This window comes from Staurois parvus, unplaced genomic scaffold (assembly GCF_062004578.1).
Source record: "Staurois parvus isolate SC_StPar_1 unplaced genomic scaffold, SC_StPar_1.0 ptg000903l, whole genome shotgun sequence".
Taxonomy (NCBI): Eukaryota; Metazoa; Chordata; class Amphibia; order Anura; family Ranidae; genus Staurois; species Staurois parvus.
The window spans coordinates 2,388,224-2,413,424 of record NW_028318699.1 but is presented as its reverse complement, the minus strand read 5'-3'; the positions used below and the strand labels follow the sequence as shown (position 1 = coordinate 2,413,424).

Sequence of the window (25,201 nt, the reverse complement as noted above, 5' to 3'; positions counted from 1 at the left end):
CACCGACTGACACCTTCTCGCCTCTCGTGCCACCGACTGACACCTTCTCGCCTCTCGTGCCACCGACTGACACCTTCTCGCCTCTCGTGCCACCGACTGACACCTTCTCGCCTCTCGTGCCACCGACTGACACCTTCTCGCCTCTCGTGCCACCGACTGACACCTTCTCGCCTCTCGTGCCACCGACTGACACCTTCTCGCCTCTCGTGCCACCGACTGACACCTTCTCGCCTCTCGTGCCACCGACTGACACCTTCTCGCCTCTCGTGCCACCGACTGACACCTTCTCGCCTCTCGTGCCACCGACTGACACCTTCTCGCCTCTCGTGCCACCGACTGACACCTTCTCGCCTCTCGTGCCACCGACTGACACCTTCTCGCCTCTCGTGCCACCGACTGACACCTTCTCGCCTCTCGTGCCACCGACTGACACCTTCTCGCCTCTCGTGCCACCGACTGACACCTTCTCGCCTCTCGTGCCACCGACTGACACCTTCTCGCCTCTCGTGCCACCGACTGACACCTTCTCGCCTCTCGTGCCACCGACTGACACCTTCTCGCCTCTCGTGCCACCGACTGACACCTTCTCGCCTCTCGTGCCACCGACTGACACCTTCACAGAAAGATGTGGCCGACCACTAAGTTCCACCCAGCAAACGTTGTTGCACTTATGACAGTGGGGGTGGCGATTTGTGTGTTGCCTAGGGCAGCACAAAACATAAATGCACCACTGGGGTACACTGGACATTTTTTAACATGGCTGTTAAGGGTGTCACTTTTTTTTTTTTTCTTTTTTTTCTGCCTCTACACTCCCCTGCATGTCAGCCTTTGTGTCCATGTACACATATGCATTTAGAGGAAAAAAATCGCAGCCAGAAGAAAGAGAAGAGGAGCTGCGGCATTTTACAGAAGAAACCGTTGATGCGTGTAAATGTTAATAAAATAATTATTCTGGCCAATGAAATGAATTAACACCCAAATGCTTGATGCGGCTAAACACATTACACATGTTTTTTCAGCCAAAACACTGCCACCAGGTGGAAAGGCGTCTAGGAGAGATTAGAAAAATGTCCAGTGTGCTTGAGGCCTACAAGTGATGATACCTTAAAGCCTAAAATCCAGGTTTATTATGTATAAAATGCTTTAGTGGCATATTGTCATTTAGGCATTTCTCAGCAGCAGTAATTGGAGAGATATACTTTATAAATACAGTAGATTGTACTAAGGAATTCTTTCTGTAGTGCAGAAGGGCGTGTGGTATCCCTTCTGCAATAAATGCATTTATTTCAGATATATATATATATATATATATATATATATATATATATATATTTATTTGTACATTCACATTGCTTCTTACCTGCCTCCTACCAAACTGAGCTGCTAATGCGCAAGAGTTACTTGATCCTGGGCCAGTCGGTCAATATGGCCGGCAAATATCAAAGTGTCGGAAAAGGAGCTTACATCTCTGGAGGGCAAGTATGACTGCAGACTGTAGTTCTGCTTTAACCCAATGTGCTTTTGGGCCTATTCACAACAGCAGTTGCTGGTGTGTTGTATGATAACAGCGGTGAAGACAGTGGATTGCTGTTTACTTTTTTGTAAAAACTCTATTGAAATTGGGGACGCACTGATACTGTTTTTTTATCGGTGAGTACGAGTACAGATACTTTCGGTCAAGTACTCACTGATACCGAGTATCGATACTTTGTGGTGCGATTTGCGTTAATGGATGCAATTTTCACCGCAAAGAATAGCATGTGATTCCTGTCCAAATTGCATGCGGTTTTTTTCACTGCTTCTGTGTGAACCCAGCCTTGTCATAGACCGAGTTCACACAGGCGCGGTGCGGGAAACCTCCCTGCATAGATCCCAGGCTGTGTGTCAGTGGTAGGAGAGGAGAAAAAGCGGTGAGGACTTGAAATCTTTCCTCTCCTTGCAGTGATGACAGTTCCCGCTAGAGGGCATCTGATTGGTCTGCTGCTGAACCAATCAAATGCCATCAAGCCTGAACTGTCATTGCTGCAAGGAGAGTACCGTAAGTGGTGGGGATTCTGCAGAGAGGCTTCCCATACTGCTGCTGTGTGAACTTGGGCTATGACAAGGCTGGGTTCACACCGGAGCAGTGGGGAAAACGCATGCAATTGGACAGGAATCGCATTCCTGTTCAAATCGCATGCTAATCTTTGCGGTGCAATTCGCGCCCATTAACGCAAATCGCAAAGTATCAATTAAGGTATCGGTAGTGATTTTATGAGTATTGGCACCAGTGCATCTCTAATTGAAATGTCACAAAGTTAGGTTCTATTGGCCATAGCATGGTGTGATATGAAGGATTGCATTGCACCACACTGCACTGAAAAACGTACTGCATGCCGGCATGATAGAGGATGCGGCTTTTTGCCTTGTCTTGCATGTGAACTGGGCTCTAAAGCAGAACTTGAGATTGGTTTGTACTTGCACATTGTGGCAAACTTGCTTCTGTTTGCCCTCTCCCAGTGCAGATTGGTCTATAGATCCATAGTCGTTCCCATCTTCCCTGTTGTTTCTTCGGACGTTGGGTGGCCAGTTATCACGTGACCCTTCCATATGGAAGTTTTTCTTGGTAGCCGGCTTCTACTGTCAGCCCCTTGATGGCAAGATTGCACATGCGCCAGGCAGAAGGCAAAGGTGTGCTTTGGCAGGAGGGATATACAAAGTCTCTTCTAAAAAAACAAAAAAACCTTTCTTTTTAGACGCTATTCAGTATATTGGGAGAGCTAAACCAACTCTGCTATTAGAAGCCATACAGTAGATGTGACTTTTACACAATGTTCCTATCATTTTGGCACAGAGTAAGCATTGCAGAAGACAGACAAAAGGGAAAACTACATCTAGAAATAGGTTTTGTTCTTTGTTGGCAGTTCCCCCATTTGTCCTCTTTCAGCTCATTTCAGCCTATTGTTCTGTTTCAGCTTTGTGTTGTTTTTTTTATTTCTGTTAGCTTACATAAGAGAATACTCTAGTAGCAATCTAAAATCCTTTTTTTTTTTTCTTCAATTGAGTTCTGGTATGGCATACACATGCCTATATTCAAATTTTATTACCCATAATTCTCATGGTTGGCTCTAACTACCCCTTATATAACCAGATCTCCATTTTTCCAGTTAGATTCACAAACTGCATTTAATTCTTCTGTTATCCCTTAAATGTACACTATATTGCCAAAAGTATTGGGACGCCTGCCTTTACACGCACATGAACTTTAATGACATCCCAGTCCCAGTCCGTAGAGTTCAATATTGAGTTGGCCCCGCCCTTTGCAGCTATAACAGCTTCAACTCTTCTGGGAAGGCCGTCCACAAGGTTTAGGAGGGTGTCTATGGGAAGGTTTGACCATTCTTCCAGAAGCACATTTGTGAGGTCAGGCACTGATGTCGGACGAGAAGGCCTGGCTCGTAATTGTTGTCTTTAGAGACATTATCTCTTATCCAGGTCAGGGCACCAATGTTGTCTTATTATAATGATCCTTCATATCAAGCATGGAGATCCAGCCCTTCTCCGGATGACCAGTGTATATTTATATATGTACTATTCCCGCAGCAACCAATAGTCCTTTTCCAGAGAGATGCATTTATTCGGATAAAGATATTTGTTACAGATGACAGAAATCCAGCTGAATATTTGTAAAGATTACAATGAACAACAGCCCTCAAAGTCCCATTCAAGATACTTCATATCAAGCATAGAGATACTACACCATCCAGCATATGTCCAATCTATAATATGCAACTAGGTAGCTTCCATGCAACCTGTGTTCTGTCCCACGTATCCTGACCTGCGCTCTGCTATCTTTGTATTCTCCCTTATGCTCTGCCCAGGTATCCTCACTTGTGCTCTGCTATCTTTGTATTCCATCCTGTGTTGTGTCCTGTGTTAATATACACATTTTCCCCATTCAGTACAATGGCAAGCACTCTGATTGGCCACTTTTTAGTAGCATGTTTGATCTTGTGTCTAGACCTAGAAACTTCCCCTGACTCTTCATATATTTAGCCAAAAACAGGTTAACCCAACACAACAAAGGGAAGATAATTGCTTCCTGCATACATTAACATAGTAAGATGTCCTTTTGGTGTGTAAAGTGGTCTTATCACTGGCCTGTCAGTATGTGTTTCAATGTCTTCAATATATATATTACACACAATATACTACAGTAATCTCCACTCTAATTCATTCCAAAGGTGTTCTGTCAGGTTGATGTCAGGACTCTGTGCAGGCCAGTCAAGTTCCTCCACCCCAAAGTCGCTCATCCATATCTTTATGGACCTTGCTTTGTACACTGGTGCGCAGTCATGTTGGAATAGGAAGGGGCCATCCCCAAACTGTCCCCACAAAGTTGGGAGCATGAACTTGTCCAAAATGTCTTGTAAGACACCAGAACTAAGGGGCCAAGTCCAACCCCTGAAAAATGACCCCACACCATAATCCCCCCCCCCCCCCAGCTGCTCGGCCATGGAAACCCATTCCATGAAGCTCTATATGCACTGTTGTTGTGCTAATCTGAAGGCCACATGAAGTTTGGAGGTCTTTAGCTATTGACTTTGCAGACAGTTGGCAACCTCTGCGCACTGTGCTCTTCAGCATGCGCTGACCCCGCTCTGTCATTTTACGTGGCCTACCACTTGGTGGCTGAGTTGCTGTTGTTCCCAGTTGCTTCCACTTTGTTATAATACCACTAACAGTTGACCGTGGAATATTTAGTAGCCAGGAAATGTCACGGATGGACTTATTGTAAAGGTGACAACCTATCACAGGACCACGCTTGGAGTCACTGAGCTCCTGAGAGTGACCCATTCTTTCACAAATGTTTGTAGAAGCAGTCTGCATGCCTAGGTGCTTGATTTTATACAGTTGTGGCCAGGGAAGTGATGATCTGGAGGGTGGGCCCAATACTTTTGGCAATATAGTGTGTGTGTGTGTGTGTATATATATACACAATCTTAGAATGATTCTAAACCTTTTAATTTTACTTTTTTGTAACATTAAACATGGTATACTTACCTGCTATACTCAATGCCGTAGAGCAGCCCTAATCCTCATCTTCTGGAATGCCCCACTGGAGCTTCTGGCTCCTCCTCTTTGGCCAGTGCCCCCATAGGAGGTCTCTTCCTATGGGGGCACTCATGTAGGCCTGCTCCCATTTCTTTTCTTTTCTTTTTTTTTTTTTTTTTAGACTTCCTTTCTTCTTTTTATTTTCATCTGATGTTCCAGCTATTATGTCATTTTTCAAAAGCACAACTTCATTTGCACTTACAGGGATGAGACAAACCATTTTTCCACTTATAGGGGTGCTTACAATGATCAGCTTTTATTATTCATGTAAAACATTTATCCTAAAACAGCAAACTTATTTTGTTTTTTATAACTGCTTATAAAGTTTTAGATGGAGTTGACTTTAATGTATTATTTTCTTCTAGATTGTAAGCTCGAAAGAGCAGGGCCCTCGATCCCCTCATGTTTTGCATTGTATTGGTATTGTTCTGTCACATGTTCTGTCCCCCTTTGTAATGTACAGCGCTGAGTGAACTATCGGCGCTTTATAAATACTGTATAATAATAATAATAATATTAGTGTATTTAAATTGGCTAGTCCATCTATAACTCCCATCCCCTCAGACTGACAATGCTGCTGATGTCTGTTGTGCCCCCCTGTACTCTTTCCTTCAGAGTGGGGGCGCTCTAATACAGGAGGTGTTACTGACCAGATCACCATGTAAAAACAGAGGGGGGGAAACCAAAAAAAAAGAAAACTAATGCAGCCACTACATCTAATAATTGGTAATCTGAAATGTATTACGTTTTTGGGTTTAATACTGTTTTAACTTTTGGGAACATGTTTCAGGTTACACCCAAGGATGTGAATTTTGAAAAATGACTTTAAGGATGAGAGCTCCTTATTGAGGACTCAATCACACCGGCAGCTGCACTAAATGCAAGGCCACTGGTACATTGGTGTGTGTTGGGGGGGAACACACACCAATGTACCCCAATGCAAAATCCCAATGCAATCATCCCAACGCAGTTTTCTCAATTTTTTTTTTTTTTTTTTATTAGAACTTTCTTTTAGAATGTCACAAATGTGACACTTCATTTGGTTCTATTAACTGTAGCAGCGTTGTGATGTGGTGGCTTGCTTATGTATATATATTTTTTTCCTAAACCTGATGCAGATTAAAGCTGAAAAGGGGCATACATACATCATACATGTGTTAGTTGTCAGGGTAAAGTTCCTGTTTTCAAAGAACAAAGTCTCTTTGGTAAATGCAAAGAATATGATCAGTCATCACCCAAAATTGATTGGGTAAGGTTTGGGAAATGTGGCAAGAAGTGTCACAGACCACAGCACTGTGGTTTGTTTGTTTTTTGTTTTGTATTTTTTTTTTTCTATACACTGCTCAAAAACAATTAAAGGAACACTTTTTAATCAGGGAATAGCATCAAGTCAATGAAACTCCTGGGATATTGATCTGGTCAGTTAAGTAGCAGAGGGGGTTGTTAATCAGTTTCAGCTGCTTTGGTATTAATGAAATTAACAGGTGCACTAAATAGGTGACAATCCCCAAAACAGGAATGGTTTTACAGGTGGAGGCCACTGACCTTTTTTTCCTACTCATCTTTTCTGACTGTTTTTCACTAGTTTTGCATTTGCTTAGGGTCAGTGTTACTGCTGGTAGCATGAGGCGATACCTACAGAGGTTGCACAGGCAGTCCAACTCCTCCAGGATGGCACATCTATATGTGCCATTGCCAGAAGGTTTGCTGTGTCTCCCAGCACAGTCTCAAGAGCATGGAGGAGATTCCAGGAGACAGGCAGTTACTCTAGGAGAGCTGGACAGGGCTATAGACGATTTATTAACCCATCAGCAGGACCGGTATCTGCTCCTTTGTGCAAGGAGGAAGAGGAGGAGCACTGCCAGACCCCTACAAAATGACCTCCAGCAGGCCACTGGTGTGAATGTTTGGTCAGAGACAATCAGAAACAGACTTCATGGGGGTGGCCTGAGGATCCAAAGTCCTCTAGTGGACCCTGTGCTCACTATAGAGCTTGATTGGAATTTGCCATTGAACACCAGAATTGGCAGGTCCTGTGTTTTTTTTTTTTTTTTTTTTTGAGCAGTGAAAATAGGGACATTGTGAGTATAGGCCAGAGAGAGAGAGGGATCCCAGTGACTGTTTGCTGCTTTAACCCTTTTCACATCTGCCCCAGCATTGCTGAATTGTCACTGTTCCTGTGCTTGGAGTCCCTGAGTTGCTTGTTCTCCTATTATCTGCCAACAGCAGAATTATCCCAAAGAGTATAGTCAAGGTAGAGAGTGTCTTCTGTTACTTTGTGCACTAAATTTGAAGTATCCCAAAGACTACCCTACACCCTAGCCAAGATCAACGAGCATTAAATCTTAAAAAGACACTCTGTCTGGTTTTTGAGTTGTAAGACTGTCCATGCTGCTGTGTGCCTGGCCGCCGTGCACTCACTTGGGAAGAGAATCTGGGACAAATCTGCAGGGCCCCTCGGGTTCTTTTCTACACTTAAATACAATTTATACAGAAAGAGGACCTTTATGCCCGGACTGCACCCTGTATTCTTATGACTAAACAGCAGTAACGGGACACAACCTCCTTGGATGGATCAGACTAACAAGTGTCAAGCTTGTACTCGGCTCTCTCCACACTGTTGTTGTGCTAATCTGAAGACCACATGAAGTTTGGAGGTCTTTAGCTATTGACTCTGCAGACAGTTGGTGACTTCTGTGCACTGTGTGCTTCAGCATGCACTGACCCCGCTCTGTCATTTTCCATTGCCTGCCACTTCATGGCGGAGTTGCTGTTGTTCCCAGTTGCTTCCACTTTGTTATAATCCCACTAACAGTTGACCGTGGAATATTTAGTAGCCAGAAAATGTCATGGATGGACTTACTGCACAGTTGGCATCCTATAACGGTACTACGCTTGGAGTCACTGAGCTCCTGAGAGTGACCCATTCTTTCACAAATGTTTGTAGAAGCAGTCTGCATGCCTAGGTGATTGATTGTATACACCTGTGGCCATGGAGGTGATTGGAACACCTGAATCTAATGATTTGGAGGGCTGGCCCAACACAATATAGTGTATCTGAGTAGCAGAGTGGAGGTGACCAATCCGAATCTCAGCCAAGTGCACGCTTGTAATACATAAGGGTGTATCCAAACATGATCAGGAACTCAGATAAAGAATTCACTGCTAATACAGGAAGCTAACAGACGACAGGGAAGAGCTCATTATTGTAGTCATCATTCTCATGTTCTGTCTCCAGGGCAGTTGTAACATCCTGCGATCAGATCCCCGGGTGACACCTGTATGTTCCAGCGTCGGCTGATCACTACCATCTGCAGGATGACAGAAGAGGCCAAGAGACTGGCGGGATGTGCTGCTGTGGACAATCACGTTAAGGTGTGTTCTGAAGTGTCATAGTCTTTATAACCATCAATACTTAATGCTTTTAAAAATCTTAAAGGAAACTTTTCTGCTGAAATACTTTATCCAACAGTCAACAATAGGGCTTGTCACACTTGACATTGCCACACAAAAAACATGATAATCCATATCAGACAATCAAAAACTCCCCTAAATACTGCAATCTTTCCTTCTGTTTATTAAAGCAGGGTATTCCAGCACATTAGTTGTAGCAGAATCATTTTTCTAACTTCCAAGGCCTGGTCCACACTTATGTGTGGTGGGTTTTTTTTTTTGGTGCTTTTTGCAGAAACCACACAAACTCACTATTATTATACAGGATTTATATAGTGCCAACAGTTTGCTCAGCGCTTTACAATATAAAGGGAGACAATACAGCAGCAATACAGTTCAATACAAGAGGGTTAGGAGGGCCCTGATCCTGGGAGCTTATAATCTAATAGGGAGGGTCTGGTGGAACAAAAGGTAATAACGGATGTAAATAGAAGATTTAATTATTAGTTGAGGGCAGGATAGACCTCCCTGAAGAGAGGTTTTCGGGGATCGCCTAAAATCTGCCAGAGCAGAAGATAGTCAGACAGATTGGGGTAGATCGTTCCAGAGGATGGGAGAGGGGTAGATCGTTCCAGAGGATGGGAGAGGCTCTGGAGAAGTCCTGGAGATGAGCATGGTAGGAGGAGACAAGGGAGCTAGACAGCAGGATCCCATTTAACATGGTTTCCCATGGGACACATTAAGGGCTCGTTCACACTAGGCTGTTTTGCCAACGCTTGCCAAACGCCCCTATAGCGTTTGGCAAGCGTTGGTCCGGTGTTTGCGGAGCGTTTTTAACGCTCGGCAAACGCTCCGCAAACGCCGCATGCGCGGTTTAGCGGCGGTTGCTAGGCGTTTGCCGAGCGTTAATAACGCCCCACAAACGCCTATAATGCATTTGAGTGGTGTTACCGCTCCGCAAACGCCCCGCAACCGCGTCGCAACCGCACCGCAAACGCCGGCTGGGCGTTTGCGGAGCGGCACCATAGACGAGAATAGGAGGCTTCAAAGCCTCCTGACTCGACCAGAGGCGTCCGTTTTGCCGCGACGCAAACGCTCCTGTTAGAACAGCACCATGTGCTGTAATGTGCAGAGTTGGCAGAGGCGTTTGGGAAGCGGTAAAAACGCTTCCCAAACGCCTCTCTGCCGCCTGCACACAAGGCTAGTGTGAACGTAGCCTAACATCCATGTTTTTTTCAACCACTGCTTAACTGGAAAGGGTCAGGGACTTTTTTTAAATGCAAAACGGTATGTTTTTGGTTCAATAGGCTTCAATGAAGACACTGCAGACTGTTTTTGCATGTAGTCTGTTTTTGATGCATTGTTAATCTGCCCTACAATAACTTTGGACCCAAAAAAAAGCATTATAAAAAGCAAAATGCATCAAAAGAATGCATGTAAGTGTCAAAAATGCATGTTCCAAAATGCACTGCAGAAATGGATCAAAAGCAAACTGCATAGGTGTGAACCAGGCCTAAGGGATAAGATTCATACAGGGTTTATTAACCCTCATAAAAAAACAAATGTGTATGTTGGATAATATGCCCACCTTTTTATTTATTCTCCTGAACGAGCTTGCCAAAAGGTGTTGTTTTTTTTTTTTTCATTTTGCTAATACTTATTCATTTCTCACAAAGCCCTAAAAACCTTTTGCCATGAAAGGGCATTTGCAGTGGATGGTGCTGTGCAGGAATCATCGTGGAGGAGGTTATACCAGCCAGCGCTGACTGCGTTGACGTGTAGTATTGTATTTCAATACAGGAACAAGTTTCCTCTCTCTATGTTCCCCATCTAGGCTGGTTCCTATTCAGGCTGTCATTCCATACCTCAAAGTAGTGCAAGTCCATACAGTCCTTAGTCCTCTTCAGCACCCCAACTGGGTACCCTTTCAAGGGAGGTGGGAAGACAACCCTACGTTGAGCTCACATCATGCAGCACCTCTTCTGCCCATTCCCATGTAAAGGCAAAGAGCCCAGAAATGTTACCTCCCCTTGTACTTATGGGCCCCAGGCAAAAGGCAGGACCTTGAAAACCAGGGAGTGGGTAACCTTAACCCCTTCCAAACCTTTGGGAAAGTTTGCTAAATTACTACACATTGTCGTAGATTTTTCACAGGTAACCCAAAGAAGTTGCTTACAAATTGAGGAGGCTGACTACACTAGACCTATAGTGAAACCATGTAGGGCGAGTATAGCGGCCCTAAAAAAGTACATGAAAGGGCCATATACTTTAAATAATTAGACAGGCAGAAGCAACCATGGCTCAATCAAACCTAAATATATGTGCGAGGTATTGTAAATTATTTATTTTTGGGGTGCTTTAGCTGAAAAATGTGGAGGGAATCTCAATAACGGGGACTGACAGCAAAAAAAAATCCTGGTAGAGTTTGTAAACTGTCATTGTTACCTCCTTTTGGAGAGATTTCTTAGTGTTCCTAAACCCACACTAGTAAAATCAGTCTGTATATGCAGTAAAGCATGCTTTTTATATACACTGTGGAACCTAAGAGGTTAATCCTCTGTATTGTGTAAAAAGGATGTTTGATCCTGTCTTCTCTGATCCCCACTTCTCCTGCTGTCTCCAGTCCATCTCCACGTAGAACAGAGCCTTGGGGGCAAGTTGCACATGCTCAGTTTGTTTTGCTAGAGAGGTGTTTCTTTTTTTTTTTTCGTCTTGGGAGAGTACATGTCATCAGCTTAGGGCCAATCGGCACTGTCCAGACAGAGGGTCAGGGGTCTTGCAGGCTCAGAGGTATTTAGCAGTTTATATTTACTAAAATAATTGCACTTCCTTGTTCTGTGTACTGCAGGAGACCGGATATAGTGAATGCCGACTCCGGGGAGGCCGGATATAGTGAATGCCGGGTCCGGGGAGGCCGGATATAGTGAATGCCGGGTCCGGGGAGGCCGGATATAGTGAATGCCGGGTCCGGGGAGGCCGGATATAGTGAATGCCGGGTCCGGGGAGGCCGGATATAGTGAATGCCGGGTCCGGGGAGGCCGGATATAGTGAATGCCGGGTCCGGTGTTTCGTAACATTTTTGAAGATTACAGTCACCACAACAGAAATTATTAGGCAATCTTCTAACTGGTACCGAGATGTTAATAAAATCATGACAGCAATTGACTGGTGTTACACTCTCTGGTACATAAAAACAACATTGCCTAAAAGTGGGAGGCTAATTTTTAATGCAGGTCAGGTGTGAAAACATGACTTGCCCCTTTAAAAGCCGACTTTGATTTAACTTGGAACCACAATCTGACCTGCCAGCTGAAAGAACTGTAGAGCGTATACAATGCAGGAATGTAAAACCAGTCACTCCCTAGGTACACGAGACGTGTAGCAACTGATCAGCTGAACAAAGATTCATTCAAAGCAGTGTTGGCATCTAAAGCACTGCCATACCGTATGCCCAATGCAGATATGATTTTTTTTATGTCTTGGATGTTTCAGTAGTAAGATCTCTCTGCTTATGTTCCTGACTCTGTTCATGCCCGCTTCGGGCTTCTAAGTTTTCCATTCCTCTTTGAAGTGTTGAAACTCCTCTTGCTGTGTGTTCTGTTAGTCGATCCTGCTCAGATGCTCACACATTGTAGTTAACAGGAGACATTTTATTAGGTGCTTCTAGCTGCCATTATACATGTGTCTGCCCCAGAACTACAACCAAAGAGAGGCAATAACACAGTTGTACCAGTCTCTAAGTAGTGAGACCCCTAGAGGCCATACACAGCATATAACATATTGCTACACTGTGTTCCCCACCATATAAAATAAAAATGTAACCATGTACAGAGGAACCCTCCTGATGGCCACACCACAGACCCGGGAACTTCGATTAGATGTCTCACCAATACAAGGGTGGTCTGAAAAGTTCATGGCCTGACAAGGAAGGAGTGATCACACATACATGAAACATTATCACTGCACCAAGTCACTCTTCCAGATGTTCAGCGCTGAATATTGTGCACACACTATATTGTTTTCATGTGTAAACTGTTGGCACCCTCCGTAGTCAAGTTGAAAGTGGAAGAAGGCTCCATCAGCAAGGAAAGCGATGACGACAGTCTTCTGCACACCCTTGGTATCCCAGAAGACTGTTGCCATCACTTTTCCCATCACTTTGTGACGTTGATAAAGGAATCCTCCTTGTTGAGACTGCATTCTAACAACAGGAACTCTCCCCTATCAGAATACAACGATCAGCAGCTACAGCCTCTGATCAAGAAACATTTTCCAACAAGCCCATTCAACCACTCATGGATCACAATTCAGCCAGTCCCTGCTGAATCGGCCAAAGTTTGTTGGTGGCCATCATGGTATAACGTTCCGCTACTGTTACCAATTTTTTTACTAATATGTTTCCTGATGATAAATGTCAAAACATAAAAGACAAGTTTGCATGTCTACTTGAGAAAAATCTTTTTTTTTTTTTTGGTTACCGCCACTTGTTTTTCTTTGTATTTTTAGAATCATCAAGTTCTTGGTATTGGAAGTGGTTCTACCATTGTCCATGCGGTCAATCGATTAGGTGTGTTTTTACATTTGAAATCTTACCATTTTTTGTGATCTGTGTTCAGGTGTACATTTTTTTTATTATTTATTTATGTATTTTAGCTGAAAGGGTGAAGAATGAGAACCTGCATGTGTTCTGTGTCCCGACATCTTTCCAGGTAGGTGTGCTTTACCCTGGTGCGTGATATGGAATTGGATTTCTTGTTTGTTTGTAATTAAAGTGTACCTTTACCCATAACAACTTGGTAAAAAATAATGTTCTATAGCAAGGAACATAAATGCCATATTAATAATTCTGCTACCAGAGTTGGTGTGTGCTGTAAATATCCTCCAGCATTGTTCCTATTTTTTTTCTTGCTGGAGGCTGCCATTTTGCTGAAGTCCAGTGCCCCCGAGCAGCAGTAAATCTTTAGACTGTTGTCAGATTGACCTCTAAATGTATGGCAAAATAGAGCGCAACTGAGCATGTGCAGAGCAGGGTGAGAGAGTGTATTACTGAATTTTAAACAGTATAGGTGTTTATTTTTAATATTTTACATAGCTATTGGGGCTAGCATGAAGTGATCTAGCAGGGCTTACTTTTCTGACTAAAATTCCACTTTTAAGCTTGAAAACTTCCATATAAGGTCAGTGTAATAGACTGAGCGTACATTTCCAGGCAATCCCAAATGTTTTGAGAGATTTCTGGTCATAAATGTTTGGTTTCTGGATTCTTTCTCACAGATGAGATGTTTTGGTTATGGTTTGCTGTGGGTTGTTTTAAATTTGAAGCAGTTTTATTCTGATAGCTCAAGGACAAAACAAATGTGTGTGGTGATTTTTTTTTTTTATTTTACTTTACCCTGGAGGAATTAATTGGGTTGTCTTCGTGCAAAAATTTCACCAATTAGTATCAACACCTGGGCACTTTATTTTTCTGCATTGGGACTGAATGTTACAATTATTCACTTTGTATATGTGAAGCAATATTACTCATGTATTGTTAAATTTAATGCCCTCAATTTATGCTCGCTCCACATGGTATTTTTTTTTTGTGTTATTGGTTCACAAATTAGGATTGCCGCGTATACTTATCAAAGTTGCATGAATATCTATTCCTAAACGCAACAGCACTATATTTTATTAACGTGTCATAACTACCACGTTGTAAAATAATATGTTTACAGAAATTCATGCATAAGGAGTTGTTATTATTTAAACAGATTACAGGGGTACCTCGGTTTACGAATGTAATTAGTTATGCAGAATTTTTCGTATTGCAAAAAATTTGTAAACCGAAACGCGATTTCCCATAGGAATGCATTGAAAACCAATTACCGTAATCTGTTCTGGAGGTCAGAAAAAAGTTAAAAAAAAAAAAGTATTTTATCTGTTTAAAGTGCACTTTATAAAGAGTTTTGAAGGCATAAATACTGTACAGGGATATGATTAAAAATTAATTTGTAAATGCATTGAAAACCAATTAATCCGTTCCTGAGGACAGAAAAAAGTAAAAAAAAGTCTTATCTGTTCAAAACTCTTTATAAAGTGCACTTTAAAGGCATAGTTCTATACAGGGACATGATTAAAAATAAATTTGTAAATGCAATGAAAACCAATTAATCTGTTCGTATTGCGAAAAAACATTTGTAAACCGAGGCATTATTTTCAATGGATTTTCATTCGTAAACTGAAAATTACATTAATCGGGGCGTTCGTGAACCGAGGTACACCTGTATTTATTTATTTAAACTGATTTTGTTTGCGTACTTAGCTGTTTGCGTAGAGTTCACCTTTCTAAGGGCCTATGCACACAGGTTTTATTACTTTTTCTAGTATCTTGCTGGCAGCAGAATGCCACATAAAAATTTTGGTTGTACACTGTTATGTTTGTGCTACATCTACGTGCGTACAGCACTAGGACACAGGTGGCTCCTGATGACTAATGTCCCCAGTTGCCAGGATGCAGGCGGCTCCCGCTGTAACTACCACGTTGTAAAATAATATGATGATCAACAAATTGAATTCAAATATAAGGCGATATTAATAAAACAGTTTAGGTATTTATAGGGATTTAATTTTGTGTATTTAGCTATTAGCCTAGGGTTCACCTATAAGGGCTGATGCACATGGGTTGTAAAACTTTACCTAATATCTTGCTGGCAACAAAATCCTATGCAGAAATGTGGTTGTATGCGGCATCGTTGGTCCTTTGTTTACATACGTACATCTCTTGCATTCTTGGTTGCTAGAACAGAGGTGGCTTCTGCCAACTAGTGTCCCCGACTGCTAGGATGCAGGCGGCTCCTGCTGACTAGTCTTCATGGCTGCTAGGACGCAGGCATCCCATAGAAATTAATACAACGGTGTTGTGATCTGGGTAAAAATTTAAAATGTGTACATTGTGGATCTGAACGCAGTGTATTTTGTGCCCCTATGCATGAGCCTTAAAGTATAAAGGCAACTTATTATTATTATTATTGATTGATAGAGTGCAGATGAAGTAGAATCCCTGTCAGTTTTTATGCCAAGGGATTCCCTCAATTTGCATGCATTTCCACTCACTTTGACTATGGGAGAGGAGGTGAAGAGAAATCTCGGAAATGGGACACAAGTGGTGAAAAAAATTTACAGGGATTATAACCCTCCCATGCTCTATCCAATACAAACAAAAAAGTTTTGCCTAAAGTTCTACTTTTAAAGGATGTACTGAGGGATGTTTGCTGCCATTTAATGACATTTTTTTTTTTTTTAATGAAAATAGTCTCTTGTTGGTCTGATTTGCTGATCTAATGGCACTTTTCCCAAAATAAATTTAAAGACGAAGAGTTCTGACTCTAGTCCGCATGCTTTTTGCAGGTAAATGACAAGGAAAGTCCAAGCCAGTGATGGCCCAGGTGACTGGCAGTCATATTCCTATTAGTACAGGTTTCTGGAAATAGATGTCTATATGTACAACTAGTATTTGTGAATCCTCTTTTGATACGGACCGTTCAAGGTTCATGTGATCTGTGTACACCAGTCATGTGTTTCTCCCGTGTTATATACAGTACGCTGGTATAGAATATAAAGATATTTTTTTTTTTTTTATTTGCAGGCGCGTCAGCTGATCCTTCAGAATGGATTAACTTTGACCGATCTGGAGAGACACCCAGAGGTAAAAACAACTGTACATTACAGCTGCTGGATGGTATTGGCTGTTGTCAACCACAGGCTTAAAGGACGTACCACACTTCTCACCAATAGTTCATAATTATGGAATTAAACTTAGTTAAAGTGTAACTAAACTCAAAAACAAAAATGTAACATAACCACATATTAATTTTTTTTTTTTTTTTTTTTTTTTTTTTTTTATATGGTGGGTTTCTTCTTTATTTTCTCTGGGTGAATATGCCAGAGACACTCTTCCCGTACAAGGGTGACATTCTCATTCACTCTACTGTATCTTTGCAGAAGCAGTGTTGTCACCCTAGAACTAGAAGTGTGTTAGCATGGCTGAACACCTCCTTCTCCCTTTTATTTTAATAACCTATGGTGAATGTGTTCTCACTCGCAGAAGTTAGAAGCGCACTAGGTTTTTGCTTGGTTAGCAAGTCCCGGAAATGGGACACAGGTGGCGAAAAAAATTGCCAGGGATTATAACACTCCCATGCTCTATCCAATATGAACAAAAAAGTTTTGCCTAAAGTTCTACTTTTTAAAGGATGTTTTTTCTTTTTGGGGAAAAAATAATTAGTGTCTCAGCAATTTTTTTTTATTATATCTGCATTGACTGAGATGCAAAAAACAGTACAATGTACATTTTCAGCTCATTCCCATTCTGGGTTTTGGGTGCATGTGTGCATGCCCCCTGCTTACTCGTTCTGTGTTTGGTCCCCATGCAATTTTGGCAGCCAGTGATGTGTTAACCAATAATGTATGGTTGAGACCCGCTGATCCAATTACAGCAGAGTCCTGTGTTTACAAACACTCTGTACACAGAGCAGTGATCTGACTGTTTCTTCTCCCTGCAAAGCAGGTAGGAAAAACAAACCGATCTCTTGATAAAAGCAGCATATATTAAACACATCATGCTTTTTAGGCAGAGTTAACCCCTTGATGATGACCCCTTTCCTGCCATTGCCATTAGTACAGTGATAGTGTATAGAATTATATCTGATTACTGTATTAGGGTCACTATTGATGTTTGTTAGTGTACCTCCCAGCAAGAGTCTGTTAGCTTCGGATTGCCTGCCTCACCATCACTCCCACTATAAGTCACTGAATTCCACCATTACTAGTATAACGTCATAGCTGCATAAATTCCAGTATAACTTTCACACAAAACACATGATAAACACTTATTGGGATTATTTTTTTTGTTACCAAGGACCTGTAGCAGAATACATTTTGATAGAGATATACAGAGAGTGTGTGTGTGTGTGTGTGTATGTATGTATGTATGTATATATGTGTGTGTATGTATATATGTGTGTGTGTGTGTGTGTGTGTGTATATATATATATATATATATATATATATATGTATGTATGTATGTATGTGTGTGTATATGTATGTATGTGGGGTTTTTTTTCCCAGCCCCGTACATGCGTTTTCACTGAGTAAATTGCTATGCAGAATCTTATAAGTGCACTCCAGTATGTAGTCACTAGCAATACATTATACTCTTCAACAGGACCTATGTGTTCGCTCTCTTCTTCCTTTTCTTTTTTTTTTTTTTTTTTTTTTTTAAAGAAGGCACTTGGATAAAAATGGCTGTATGTACAATTGTTTCCTGTGTATAAATTATTGCTGTCCTGTTGTCTTCTGACAGCTTGATGTCGCTATTGATGGAGCTGATGAAGTTGATTCAGATCTCAATCTCATCAAAGGTGGAGGGTAAGGTGTACTGTTTTTTATTACATTTATGGAGTTTTTAATGATCTAAGATAAATTTTAATAGATATGTTTAATTTCAATGAAAAAGGTTGTCACAGTTTGACAGTAGGAATCCCCGGGCATTAAACAAAGCTGTGGTCCATTCCCTATCCATGTAAATGCTTTAATACCAGTATAATTTCTGTATGTGTTTTTGTGCATTTCAAACACCCTATTTTTTTTCATGCAAACTGAATGAAGCCTTCGGTGAACTTCATAGTGCAGATTTTGATTCATTCACATCATGAACTCTTTCTGTTAACAAGTCTATGGAAATGCAAAACCAGCTAAAACAGGTCAGTTGTACCTGTCAATGAATTCTGAATGATCTCAGAAATGGTAGCTGCTGACTTCTTTAAGTCAGGTGCTTCCCAGTGCCTGCCCCCTGTCCACTGTACCACTGGAATCAGGTACTTTGCAGTGCCTGCCCCCTGTCCACTATATACCACTGGAATCAGGTGCTTCGTAGTGCCTGCCCCCTGCACCACTGCAATCAGGTACGGTACTTTGCAGTGCCTGCCCCCTGTCCACTATATACCACTGGAATCAGGTACTTCGCAGTGCCTGCCCCCTGCCCACTGTACCACTGGAATCAGGTACAGTACTTTGCAGTGCCTGCCCCCTGCCCACTGTACCACTGTAATCAGGTACTTCGCAGTGCCTGTCCCCTGCCCACTGTACCACTGGAATCAGGTACTTCGCAGTGCCTGTCCCCTGCCCACTGTACCACTGGAATCAGGTACTTCGCAGTGCCTGCCCCCTGTCCACTATACCACTGGAAACAAGTACTTTTGCAGTGCCTGCCCACTGTACCACTGGAATCAGGTACTTCACAATGCCTGCCCACTGTACCACTGGAATCAGGTACTTCACAATGCCTGCCCACTGTACCACTGGAATCAGGTACTCCGCAGTGCCTTCCTCCTGCCCACTGCACCACTGGAATCAGGTACTTCGCAGTACCTACCCACTGCACCACTGGAATCAGGTACTTCGCAGTACCTGCCCAATGTACCACTGGAATCAGGTACTTCGCAGTACCTGCCCACTGCACCACTGGAATCGGGTACTTTGCAGTGCCTGCCCCCTGCCCACTGTACCACTGGAATCGGGTACTTCGCAGTCCCTGCCCAATGTACCACTGGAATCAGGTACTTCGCAGTCCCTGCCCAGTGTACCACTGGAATCGGGGACTTCCCAGTCCCTGCCCACTGTAGCACTGGAATCGGGGACTTCCCAGTCCCTGCCCACTGTAGCACTGGAATCGGGGACTTCCCAGTCCCTGCCCACTGTAGCACTGGAATCGGGGACTTCCCAGTCCCTGCCCACTGTAGCACTGGAATCGGGGACTTCCCAGTCCCTGCCCACTGTAGCACTGGAATCAGGGACTTCCCAGTCCCTGCCCACTGTAGCACTGGAATCAGGGACTTCCCAGTGCCTGCCCTCTGCCCACTGTACCACTGGAATAAAGGATGTTAACAGGCCTAAGACTGACACCAGCTGATTTCCCAGCAACAAACTGACTTCCCTGTCTACCCTCTTAATTTTTCCCTGTGGCAGATATACTTTCTGCTGCCAGTTCTTCTTACCTCTGCGGGTCCCCAGCATTGCTGACTTGGATACAGGAGCTAGCTATGGCTTCCTGAAGAATAACAACCGGCTCTCCAGTTTGCATGCACAGGACTTTATGAATGGTCCTGCATCCCCCTGGAACATGTGATGTGTCCTAGGAGGGGGTGGGGCAAGGGAAGGATTGCGGAAGGTGGAAGTGGTGGTTACTCCACCCCCCCCCAAACACCCCCCCTATAACTCAATTACAGGCTGGGGGGAGGGGAAGTTCCTCTTTTAATAGGACAGGTGCACATCTAGTTTACTACTGAGAATGAGAACTGCCAGGTCAGTACAGATGGGGTTAATTATGGTACACAAAAATCCCCCTCCGCTGCCTTACAATGCGTATATGAGGAAAGCTAAGCACGTTGTAGGATGTTTAAGCTAGTAAAAAGATCAGTAGCAATTTTAAAAATCTTTTGTTAAGCCCTGCTATGTGAATGGGAACTTATAAAAATATATCAAGTATAAAGTAGGTGTTGTTCCAATCTGGCTGCAAGAATGTAAATATAGTTTAGATAACCTGGTAGAAGGCTTCAGAAGGCTTTCAACAAGTAGTTAGCTAGTAGTGACAATCGGCACTCCTGTAAAATCTAAAGGATTCAACAAAGCTCGCCAAAAGGTTTTCTACAAGATGGTCGAGTGAGCAAGGCATAAAGGTGACGACGATCGAACATGCCTGTGCATTGGCACATCCTCTTCTAGGTAGACAGTGGAAACCAAGCCAAAGCCATTTGCCAGTATCCTTGTCGAAGAATGACCTGGTATCTGAGCCTGTTAAAAAAAAAATAAAATAAAATAAATAATAATAAAAAAAAAAAGACTGCTGCGTTCTCTGGCCCTGAACAATAACCTCATTCTGAAAACCAATCAGATTCCTCCATCTATGCTTTACAGCACAGATGGATGAATCCCCTGCAGGGCCATTGTATTTTGACAGCTGCAGACAGTGGTTGTTATGCAGGCCATAGACGGGGAGAAAACCGGACTTTTTTTTTTTTTTTGAAAAACGAAAAATTGGTCGTTCAATCAGCCGACATTACCACTATTTGTAAAAAAAAAAAGTCGACTGATTTTCGTCCCGTCTATGGACGGCTATTATATAGAATATATGCAGAAGAAGAAGAAATAGAATATGAAGAAGAAGAAATAGAATATGAAGAAGAAGAAATAGAATACGAATAAAAAGAAGAAATAGAATATGCAGAAGAAGAAAAAGTTGCAACATTGTATCTATTTGTATCCATTTTGGATACAGATGTTTCTATTTGGATACAAATAGATACAATGTTGCTATACTTTTAAATGTCAAATATAATATCGGACTGAAATTTTTTTTTTTTTTTTTTTTCTTCTACTTCTTCATAATTCTATTTCTTCTTTTCATATTCTATTTTTTTCCCTTTTCTTTTCCTTCTTCTTTCATGTCACTGCTCATGCGCATTTTTAAATATCGGAAAAAGATCGGCAAAATTGTCCATCATTGCCGCAAAAATTGGCAGAACGACAAATTTGGCTGATTATTTTCCAGCAGGACCGATAATCTAAAATGTCAAAAATCACGAAAAGCGGCTGACCGATTACTGCACTAATGATCCGAAAATCAGCCGTTTTTTTTTTTTTTTTTTTTTTTTTTTTAATCTATCTACGTCGGTGAACAAGAGGGAGGTTGCACAGCACAGAATCAGGTGATAATAATCTGCTTGTAGTTTAAAAACCAAAAATCAGATTGAACTTCTATTTTCCCATATCAGCCACAACAGATTGCTGCTCCTAATGGATTTTACTTTTTGCTTGTTAACTTTTAGGGGATGTTTGGCACAAGAAAAAATAGTCGCTGGTTGTGCAAAGTCCTTCATTGTTATCGCAGATTATAGGTACGGTATCCCATATTTTATTTATATCTTGCAGTCTGACTGAATGGGACCAGAGACATGTTTGATGCTTGGATTGCATTATCACTACGGGTTTCCTATAAAGATATCCCAGTGCAAAATCTAAGGAAACGTGTTTGTGTGTGTGTGTTGTTCACCTATTTTATATATAATTATAGCGTGTGTAAAATATTTTTTATGTACAGTTGTGCTCAAAAGTTTGCATATTCTTAAAAACAACCACACTGTCTTTTTCCAGAGTAGCCTGTATTTCTTTTGAGGTTGCCTGTGGGTTTTTCTTTGAATCCCAGACAATTCTTCTGTCAGTTATGGCTGCAATCTTTCTTGGTCTACCTGACCTTGGCTTAGTATCAAGAGATCCCCGAACTTTCCATTTCTTCATAGGTGATTTAACAGTACTGATTGGCATATTCAAGGCTTTGGACATCTTTTTATGTCCTTTTCCATCGTTATAAAGTTCCATTACCTTGTTACGCATGACTTTTGACAGTTCTTTTCTGATCCCCATGGCTCAGTATCTAGCCTAGTACGTTCTTCCACGTAAGAGCTAACAAACGCATTGACTATTTATACACTTAGACTAATTGCAATTTAAAAAGCCACAGATGTGGGACATTAACCTCTAATTGGCATTTTAACTTGTGTTTTTCACCTTGTGTGTCTGTACCAAGGCCAAACATTCCAGGGGATGGAAACTTTTGATCCGGGCCATTTGGGGGATTTCTGTTATGATTTAAAAATGAGCCAAACAACTATGTGATAATAAATGGCTTCATATGATCATCATTCTTCAATGTAAGAGCATTTTTTGGCACGATCAGTCATATTTTCAATATCAATGCCAAAATTTCACAATTTCTGCCAGGGTATGCAAACCTTCGAGCACAACTGTATATAAAACATTTTTTTATATGATATAGCATGTGTTTGGTTTTATTTTTTTATGTAGATTTTAATATATAATCTAGTGTGTGTGTACACAAAATGGGGTGGATTTACCAAAGCCAAATAGACTGTGCATTTGCTCCAGAGCTTGGGAACAGATTGAGATTGTGCAGATTGAATACAAAATGAAGGCGTACATTTGGTTGCTTTTGAACCAGGGGCGGACTGACCATTTGGGAACTCGGGCACTGCCCAAGGACCTGGGGTCAGAAGGGGGCCCCATGAGATGTCCCTGGTACCTTTCATAGGTTTTTTTTGGGTGTGGGCAAGGACACAGGGGCCCCATGATTCCCTATTGCCCGGGGGCCCCATGAGTTGTCAGTCCGCCCCTGTTTTGAACCCTGCTTGCCATTGTGTTTTTGGTTTTTATATATATATAATATAATTTTTTTTTTTTTTTTTTTTTGCGCTTCTATTTAAACAGGAAAGACTCAAAGAATTTTGGAGATCAGTGGAAGAAAGGTATTCCCATAGAAGTTCTTCCTATGGCTTACGTTCCAGTGAGCAAAGCAATCCAGCAGCAGTTCGGTGGTGTGGTGGAGTTGAGGATGGCTGTTAGTAAGGCTGTAAGTAATAATAAATATTCTAGACATAATACATTATGGGTCTCTTAATTAAGTGTTCCTAAACCCACAACAGTAAAATCAGTCAGTATATGCAGTAAAGCATGCTTGTTGTTCTCCCTGTGGAACCTAAGGGGTAAATCCTCCGTATTGTGTCAAAAGGATGTTTAATCCTGACTTCTCTGATCCTCCCCTTTTTATTCTGCTGTCCCCAATCCATCTGCTGATCGTACAGAGCTCTAGGAGTCTCTCTGCACATGCTCAGTTTTGTGTGTATTGCTTGAGAGGTTTTTTTTTTTTTCTTGGGAGAGTGTATGTTAGCACAGGGCCAATCAGCACTGTCCAGACAGAGGGTCAGGGCCCTGCAGCCTCATAGGACAGTCAGAGGAGAATGAAAACTCCTCCTACAAGCTCTAACCAGTGCTCTGCTGGACACTGATAGAAGTCACAAGACTGCTATATACACTGCTGATGAGAAAAGGTATTTAGCAGTTTATATAATTACTAACTGCATTTCCATGTTCTGTGTACTGTGGGAGACCGGATACAGTGAATGCGGGGTCCGGGGAGACCGGATACAGTGAATGCGGGGTCCGGGGAGACCGGATACAGTGAATGCGGGGTCCGGGGAGACCGGATACAGTGAATGCGGGGTCCGGGGAGACCGGATACAGTGAATGCGGGGTCCGGGGAGACCGGATACAGTGAATGCGGGGTCCGGGCAGACCGGATACAGTGAATGCGGGGTCCGGGCAGACCGGATACAGTGAATGCGGGGTCCGGGCAGACCGGATACAGTGAATGCGGGGTCCGGGCAGACCGGATACAGTGAATGCGGGGTCCGGGCAGACCGGATACAGTGAATGCGGGGTCCGGGCAGACCGGATACAGTGAATGCGGGGTCCGGGCAGACCGGATACAGTGAATGCGGGGTCCGGGCAGACCGGATACAGTGAATGCAGGGTCTGAGGTTTAGTAACACTTTTTAACTCTGTTTTAAGAGATTTCTAAACCGGCATTTAGGCCTCTAGGGCATACCAACCTGTACACATGTGCAAAAGGGGTCGTCTTTACCCACGTTAGATGCACATGTGTTCTATACAGACCTGTGCAGGCAGCCTGGTCAAATCAATGGCTGACGGTTAACTGCACAGATCTGCGAAAATCTGCACACTGATCCCGGAGTGTACATCCATGGGGGTCTGATGCAGAAATCAAGACCCAGACTGTATTCTGCTCTATTCATCTGACCTGCATGGATGTACTCTCTGGGATCTGTGTGCAGATCTATGCAGGTCTTTGCAGCTGGTCGTCTGCTATTGATTTGACCAGGCTGCTAGCACAGGTCTGCACGAAAGACTTATGAATCCCATGCGGGTGAAGACAACCCCTTTTGCACAGGTGAATGCTATGGCATGCCAATGTGAATGAGGCCTTTACTGTCCCTCAAAATCTCAAACTTTATAACATTGGTGCCCACACCTTATGTGTTTAGTACATACAGCACAGATTTGATATATTTGTAAGTAAGAAAGCAGTGGAAGAGGATGGGGTTAGTGAGAGTTGCTGGTAATTGGGGTACAGGGCAGTCTGGGTTTTTTGGAGATTAAAGGACTGCTGTATAGGGGAGCACATTACAGGAGACTGTTAACCGTAATTGCCATATTGGAATAGCTTATTTCCCCATAAATTGCTTGAAAGAAAAACTACAAAGATTACATTTTAAAACTGTGTCTTAAAGACTAACTCCACCATTTGCACCATGTTACATACCTATTTAGAGTTTAACATGGTGCAAATGCCCCCTCCCCACCCCTAGCACCCCTAAACCTGTGGCGGCATGTGAGGGTTCTTCTTCCCCGGAGACAAGTTCTGTCTGGCACCATGGAACACGAGTGTGGTGATCATTACACACTCAGTCCATTGATAATTCCTCAGTACAGACATAGAGCTGGAGGAAGAGTCTGACATTCCATCCACTGATCGCAGTTACAATGCATTGCAGGCTGAGGCTGCTTTCACACTGCTCCGGTGCAAAATGTGGGAGAACCTCATATGCATTTTTATCTGCATTTCCAGTGAAAAAAAGGACATGTGATTCAAGCTCACACAAAAACGCAACCGTGGGTGCATTTTTGATGTTTTTTTACCATTCATTTCATTGGGGGCAGGGGTGCTTTTTGTTTAGTGCAGTAAAAAAAAAAGCAAAACAAACATGCAGCAAGCAGGATTTTACAAAACACGGACCTGCAA

At 42.6% G+C, this 25,201-nt stretch overlaps 1 protein-coding gene across 1 annotated transcript in view; it reads left to right on the top strand.

The window, feature by feature from the left end:
• RPIA (ribose 5-phosphate isomerase A) overlaps nt 1-25,201 on the top strand; it is a 46,855-nt gene that overhangs the window by 3,940 nt on the left and 17,714 nt on the right. Inside the window, exons 2-8 of the mRNA XM_089656413.1 lie at nt 8,333-8,469; nt 12,994-13,054; nt 13,141-13,196; nt 16,115-16,174; nt 17,831-17,895; nt 21,354-21,422; nt 22,810-22,951. Of these exons, the coding sequence (XP_089512539.1) occupies nt 8,377-8,469; nt 12,994-13,054; nt 13,141-13,196; nt 16,115-16,174; nt 17,831-17,895; nt 21,354-21,422; nt 22,810-22,951 (546 nt within the window). The 5' untranslated portion in view covers nt 8,333-8,376. The remainder of the gene's footprint in view (nt 1-8,332; nt 8,470-12,993; nt 13,055-13,140; nt 13,197-16,114; nt 16,175-17,830; nt 17,896-21,353; nt 21,423-22,809; nt 22,952-25,201) is intronic.